This window comes from Pseudophryne corroboree, chromosome 4 (genome assembly GCF_028390025.1).
Source record: "Pseudophryne corroboree isolate aPseCor3 chromosome 4, aPseCor3.hap2, whole genome shotgun sequence".
NCBI lineage: Eukaryota > Metazoa > Chordata > Amphibia > Anura > Myobatrachidae > Pseudophryne > Pseudophryne corroboree.
Genome location: NC_086447.1, coordinates 185,995,293 through 186,002,690, shown reverse-complemented (window position 1 = coordinate 186,002,690; position 7,398 = coordinate 185,995,293). Strand labels below are relative to the sequence as shown.

General features: G+C 43.9%; 1 protein-coding gene across 1 annotated transcript; it reads right to left on the bottom strand.

Annotated features, from left to right (window-relative positions):
* Positions 1–272: 272 nt before the first annotated feature.
* On the bottom strand, positions 273–5,566 carry RBP2 (retinol binding protein 2). The gene is made up of 4 exons (XM_063919540.1): positions 5,408–5,566; positions 4,107–4,285; positions 3,918–4,019; positions 273–620 (listed from the first exon to the last, which is right to left on the bottom strand). The coding sequence occupies exons 1-4, from the start codon at positions 5,478–5,480 to the stop codon at positions 567–569; spliced, it is 408 nt and encodes a 135-aa protein (XP_063775610.1). The 5' UTR covers positions 5,481–5,566; the 3' UTR covers positions 273–566.
* Positions 5,567–7,398: the final 1,832 nt, after the last annotated feature.

The window sequence follows — 7,398 nt, the reverse complement described above, 5'->3', positions numbered from 1 at the left end:
TCCTTGTTCTTGCACATAGGCTGTGTATGTGTACGCAATTGCGGCTGAGTTGCGGTAGCTCCAGTGGGCATCTCTTTTCATTTCTGGGCAGCAGTGTCACTTGCTGATATTTGCAGTTGCATTTCGGATAAAAATGCACATGCAGCTGTATTAATGTACTTCTCTGAATCAGGCCCTTAGCCACAAGGGGAGAAATACCATTGAAGTCTATGAATGCATGTACTGTATGACATATGTGGAGAAACATTCAATTTTATAAAAATGTACTTATTTATTAATGAAGAAAAAATACAAAGAAATGTATAACAGGTGTATCCACTCTTTACAACAGGGGTTCCTAACCACAGTCCTCAATGTACACCAACAGTGCAGGTTTTAAGGATAGTCATATTTGAGCACAGGTGATTTCATTAGTACCTCAGTTATTTTGATTTAGCCATCTGTGCTCAAGCATGAACATCACTGAAACCTGGACTGTTAGTGTGCCTTGGGGACCGGGGTCAGGAAACACTGCTTTACAAAGCACAGAAAAGAAACTTGGCAGTGCAGATGTCACGATTCAGTGTTTAGTTCTTCTTCTTGAAAACCTGATGGCAAACTGCATTTTCACATGTTAAATCCTGAAATAAAAGGATAGATTATTGTATCTTGTAACTGGTCAGGTGTGGAGCCTCTGGTTTCCTAATACCGCTTTTAGATGAAGATGCCGGGTCATACTCAGAATTTTGTAGCCAGCTCCAACCCAGATGCGCCACCTTTCACACTGATGACAGGACCTGGCTTATTGTCAGGTCGGCGACATCACTGGTCACGCGTGCAGTGTCGGCACTAGGAGATGGAATATCTCCTAGCGCCGGCTTCTCCTATTGTACTACTAAATGAAGCCGCTCAGTGTCACAGTTACACAGCACTACTAAATGAAGCCGCTGGGTTGGGTATGGGTGAACAGCGTTTGGGATCCTGCCAGTCACCATACTGATGTCAGGGTCCTGTGATTTAGAATATGGGTGGGGGGGGGCATAAGCGCAATGAAGCCCCATGCCACTGGTTCTATTCCCACTCTATGGATGTCGTGGAATAGTCCCCGTCAGTCGGCATTCCGACTGTCGAGATTTTGGGGGGCGGGATGCATGCATAACCGGTCACATAACTACATCCCAAGCCGCTCAGTGTCGGTTACACAGTACTACTAAATAAAGCCGCTAAGTGTCATAGGGGCAGATGTATTAAGCCTGGAGAAGTGATAAAGCACTGATAAGTGGAAGGTGATAACGCACCAGCCAATCAGCTCATAACTGTCATTTTTCAAATCCGTAATGATTGGCTGGTGCGTTATCACCTTCCACTTATCACTGCTTTATCACTTCTCCAGGTTAATACATCTGCCCTATAGTTACACAGGCCCAGATTTATCAAGCCCTGGAGAGTGATAAATTGCACGGTGATAAAGTACCAACCAATCGGCTCCTAACTGTCATTTTTCAAACACAACCTGTACAGGGCAGATAGGAGCTGATTGGTTGGTACTTTATCACTGCGCTATTTATCACTCTCCAAGGCTTGATAAATGAGGGCCACAGTACTACTAAATGAAGACGCTCAGTGTCACATGTTAATTACTATGGTGTCATTAGTATATCGCATTGTTTTAATAATAGTGGCTATTGCGTATTAAAAAAATATACTTATTTAGATTTACAAGGAGTCCTATTTTTAATGTATAGTACTGTGTGGGAATGGTAACAATATTGTGTAGACGAAGAAGTGTGGCCAGTAGTTTTATTTTAGCAACAACAACAATGCTTTACACATGTAGATTTTGGCTTATTGTGATGCATATGATTCATGCATATCTCTTCTAGGGTTAGGAGCAAATGCAGGAAAAGGACGACTGGAGGCGTGGCTTCATGCACAGTAGTCCAAATGGTAACAATTGCAGCACTCAACAGAAATATATTGAGGTTAAAGGCCGGCCAGTGCACCTAATATATACCCAAGTGGCTTGGAGCATCAGAAATGTTTTTTATTTTTATTTCTACCCTTATAAATATATGTGCAGGTTTCCTAGTCTCTGTATGTACGTCAGTCAGTGTGTAAAACAAGGGTTTGTTACAATATAAAATAACAAAAAGACGTGGAATGCAAAAAGACTCGGTAAAATAAATTGCAAGCTGAAGCATAAAAAAAAAAATAATAATATCAAAGCGCATTAAGACTGTGAGGTCTTATGTGTGCAACGTATCATTCACTAATCGTATTATAGATATGATCATACCCCACTATAATTGTATTCTGATGCAGAAGCAGATCAGCCAAATTGCTCTATCCTATGTGGAACAGTAAGTGCCATTAATGCGTGGCCAAATACAAATCTGAAAGATCATGAGCAGAGTTTCCCAGCTCAGGTCCTCCTCACCTAGTAGCTCATGTTCTCATAGTTTCTCCAATCATGCACAGATGACTAAGGCTGGGTGCACATCAGAACGATGCGTATTCCAGCTGACACCACGCCCAATGGAAAGATTTATTGGTCGGCCGTCCCAGATCTATGATCCGGAGTACGACCGTGCAATATATCCTTTCATCCCGCATTCACGTGCATGCTATTGTCAGTAGGGTTGCCCATCTGACGTGAAGCACATCAGATGGAACAACTCCGCTGACGGTGCACATGACAGCATACACACTATGCGATGTTGACGATCTGTTGTTCCGGATTCAGTATGAATTCCCAATTGTCGGGATCCCAGCGGTCACAAAACAGACGCCGGAATCCCGACAGTCGAAATCCTGACATCGAGCGCAGCGTGCCCCCTCGTGGGCTCGCTGCGCTGGCCACGCTTCAGGCTCGGTGTGAAGCGACTATTCTATTCACCCTCGAGTGGTGGCATGGACCATCACCCTAGAGCAGTGGTTCCCAAACTGTGTGCCGTGGCTCCCTGGGGTGCCACGGGACACCTGCAGGGGTGCCTTGGATTGGTGGTCCAGAACCATTTAAAATTATTTATGGTCAGTATAAAAGGCAAAACAAGTGCTGGTGGCTGTTGGTCATAAAATATGGGGACAAACAGAAGCACATCTTGTCCCTCACTACACAATTGAGCCTAAGGATGATGTATAAACACAATCTACTTAATTTAATATTTCTTTCTAAATTTCTCAATAAGAAATTATTGGCCTAGGGGTGCCGTGGAAAAAAAATCTGATACTCTAGGGCACCATGATTCAAAAAAGTTTGGGAACCACTGCCCTAGAGGGAATACTGGGCATCTGTCAAGATTTCAACTGCCGGCATTGTTTCCGCTGTGGGGATTCCAGTGTCGGTATTTCATCAGCCGGGAAATTAACTGCATACCGTAGTTTCAATTTGCCTCAAACTGACACATCGGCCAATATAACGCCCAGTGTGGACTTCATCTTAGTCTCCCTAATTATCCTACTTACAGAAATTTCCATATACAGAAATCCTGAAAACATGACTATGTTGAGGTACATAAGGACCGTATTTGGGAAACACTTGTCTAACATGACCTAAATGACTAGGAATATAGCTGCAGGGCCCCTTTCACTGGTACTTAATACAAAGAAACAACCTCTTTGTTATGTTGTTGTATATTTATGAAGGTTTATGGACTCTGGGCCGTATTCAAGTTTGTTACCAAACCAAAAAAGCAAGCAACTGGGCAAAACCATGCTGCACTCCAGGGGGGGGGGGAGAATGTCAATTGCAGTGTAAAAATAAAGCAGCCAGTATTTACCCTGCACAGAAACAAAATACCCCACCCAAATCTAAACTTCTCTACACATCTGTTCCACCTGCAGTGCAACGTGTTTTTATCCTGAATAACCCCCTCTGTTCACTTTGTGGAGCCTTTAATTAAGCAGAGTGCTAATTTAACAAAACTACAGATTCTTACCAAGTAGAGTTTGTCGCCCTCAATCCAATGCTTCCAGCCGCGGTTCTTTTTCTCCCCTTTCTGGACACAGACAAGACTGTCTCCATCCCAGGACACTATGGTCTGTAATAAATAATAATAACAATTTTTTAGTTGACAATAATAGATGAAAGTAGCTTTTATAAAACCTAAAATGTAGCAGCAGCATACCTGCACCACCCGATTATCCAGACCCTTGGTCTTCTCTTCAAATTCTACTCCTACGACATAATTGAGCTCATAATTCCGGAATGTGCTGAGGGTCTTAGTTTTAAAGTCATTTCCATTCTGGACAATCTCTTTGGTCTGGCTGAGGTGTGCAGCAATGGTTCGGGTGGCAATATCAATATCTGTAGGGAAAGAAGAAAGCACGAGTCTTGATTAGCTTAGTGCAAGAGTAGTGGTTTCAGTTGAATGGCCACATATAAATTATTTTCCAATGGAATCTCTTCATCAATATTATGCAGCACTGGTGTCCAGGGTCGCCCTATAGACACTGTATCACGGCATGTTTTCAGTAGTGAAACTTATACCATACGGAGTGTAAGAAGTTCTGTTCACACTTAAAATTGTGTTTTCCAGGCATTGTAAGAGTTTCTTATATGTGGTACATAGCAGGGATTTAATGTGTCATAGATATTTCCTTCCTCGCATCTGTCAGTTCTGTTGCAATGCCAGCAGAGGGCACCGTGGAGTGAAAATTGCCTTCAGGCTTACCGTAAAGGTGTAAAAAAAAAAACCTTCATACTCATTATTTAATCTATGTGATCACATGGCATTATACAGGGGAGCGATGTGTAAGTTGTTCTGAGATCTCTGTTGTATACTATTTCCACTCTGACCATATGGTCTTTACCCTATACATAAGGTAGCCAACCTGTGGCACTCCAGTTGCTGTAGAACTACATATCCCAATATGTCCTGCCACAGTTTTACTGTTGGGGCATGCTAAAACGGTGGCAGGGCATGCTGGGATGTGTAGTTCTACAGTAGCTGGAGTACCCAGGTTGCCTACCCCTGTACTATACCAAGCTTTTACAGGCTTATTTAAGGTGACTATGCGAGGTACAGGATGCCCCTTGTAGCTAGAAGAATCCTACTCTTTCCTCGATTTTCCATTTCCCCTTTCCGTCCCTCTGCACAGTTTCTTCCTAACTTACCTGGACCTGGGAATATGTTATGTGACGGATTGCTCCTGTTTCATAGTATAAATAGATCTATTGCAGAATGTAACAGAAGATTCAGATATCCCTGCATATGTATACAACTCAGACACACACAAATGTCACTGACCCATTTCCATCAGTTACGTTGCCAAAATGTAAATGACACATACTGTATGAAAGCAGTGTAATTCCAGAGTAAGGCAACAGCCTTACAGGGGAGCAAAATGCTCTCTCTCTTCAAGAACAAATTGATTCTAAAAATCCTATTAAGTTCTGTCACAGTTTAAAGTCAGCAAATTGGAATACCTAACGCCTTCATGTATGCGTCAAAGTTTTCATTCTTCTCCATGACCCAGGTACCATTGTAGTCTGCAGGCATGATGGCGTTACGGAGGTCTGATGGTGTTCAGGTACTGTAGACGATTGTACAGACTACGGGAAAGATGTATTCTGTCTGCAGTTATATTCTCCGGAGCAAAAGGATTTCTGGGATCCAGATAAAAGGGTTTCAAAGTCACAGATTTTAATCTGTAGGAATAAGTCCATAGTCCGTCTAGGATATTATCTTTATTATTATTTTTATTGCGGAATGGACAAGTTCAGCAAGACATTAACCCTTTACACGGTCCCTGTTTCAATCTGTCATCTCTGAAGTTGTTTGCAGGTGACATCAACCTGAGGTCTGTATTTAGATGGTTACATTACAGTGAAATGGTTATTACTAACAAATGACAGTATGAGACTCTAAAGGTGGGTACACACTAATAGATATATCTGCAGATCAATTGATCTGCAGATATATCTATGGACGGATCGGGCAGTGTGCTGTGCATACACACTGCCCGATCCATCGGGGAGTGACGTCATGAACTGGGCGGGCAGTGTGCTGTGCATACACACTGCCCGATCCATCGGGGAGTGACGTCATGAACTGGGCGGGCGTGTACACACGCCCGCCCAGTTCAGCTGTCAATCACCGCCGGCCACCGCAGCATGTGTACGGGTGGTCGGCCGACCGCCCCGTACACACACAGCGACGTGCCAATATATCGGTAGATATATTGGCCGTCGGCTGTGCTGCGCGGCCGACGCGATACGTCTGTGAACGACAGAGTTCACAGACATATCGGCCGTACACACTGGCCGACGGTCCCGCAATATATTGGCCGTTCAAGAGAACGCCCGATATATCGACCAGTGTGTACGGGCCTTAAGATCAAATATAATACAGTACTGATAAAGGCCATACTTAGGCAGAGCAACTGGTACAGCGGCACATGATGCAAGGTCAAAGGGCAGCATGGTTGCTGCCCCGGTGACGCCTCGGCCTAGTTTGTGGTAAGCATGGACAGAATGTGTGGATTGCCGAGCTCCTGCTCCAGGCCTCCTCCTCTTTTCACTCCTGGGCTGTGCGATGGGGGTCTGCCGGGAGTGCTAAGAAAGCTGGTAACATGTTAACAGTCCTAGGAATGGAATCGGGTTGGGTTCAGGATGCCAGTAGTCAGAATACCAACCGTGGCATCCCGATGGTGAGAATCTTGACAGGGACAATTTATGTATAGTTACGTGCCCCCCTATATCCCCACCCCCTCTTCCTGCCCGCCCTAAACCTAATCCCAGGTATGCCTAAACCTGACCGGATCCCATGGAATCATATGGACTATGCAATGACTTCATGAATTAACCCAGAGTTTAGATACTTCCACATAGGAAATCCTGAATGGAGGATCTTCCTATATCAAAACAGGTCAGGTATGTGCAGACATGTATGAGGTATTCTGCCAAGATGCTCTAACATCCATGCAACATACCTGATGTTGTAAAGTTCACCTGGCTGTTAGCCTGGGATAAGTATTGGCAGAAGGAATATATCTATACACACACACAAATATTCACTGTATATAGTGATTTCCCTTCACTATCCCATGAAACTGTACATGCAGGTCCTGTTAATGAACAGCTGAGCCACCCTGGAGGGAGTGTGCTCAGACTGAAAAATCAGAATGCGGGGGAAAGCTATTATTTTGCAGCCTCCCGTACTTTATGAAGGGACGACACTCACCGCAAAAAAGGGTGTGGTCTCACAAGGAAGGTGAGTGGGCACACAATAGTACCCTCATTTCAAATTACGCCACACAGTAGCACAATCTTATTCACATTACACTGCACGTAGTGCTCGATTCATATTACTCTACATAGAAATAAACGTTATGGTAAGAACTTACCGTTGATAACGTGATTTCTCTTATGTCCACAGGTATCCACAGGATAACATTGGGATATTGTCGAGCGACAGC

Excerpts from the sequence above, each read along its gene's own strand:
- RBP2 (XM_063919540.1), bottom strand. The coding sequence starts at position 5,480 with ATGCCTGCAGACTACAATGGTACCTGGGTCATGGAGAAGAATGAAAAC. Across the intron at positions 4,020-4,106 it reads TGGATAATCGGGTGGTGCAG|ACCATAGTGTCCTGGGATGG; the intron begins GTATGCTGCTGC and ends TATTTATTACAG. Across the intron at positions 621-3,917 it reads AGGGCGACAAACTCTACTTG|GATTTAACATGTGAAAATGC; the intron begins GTAAGAATCTGT and ends CTTTTATTTCAG.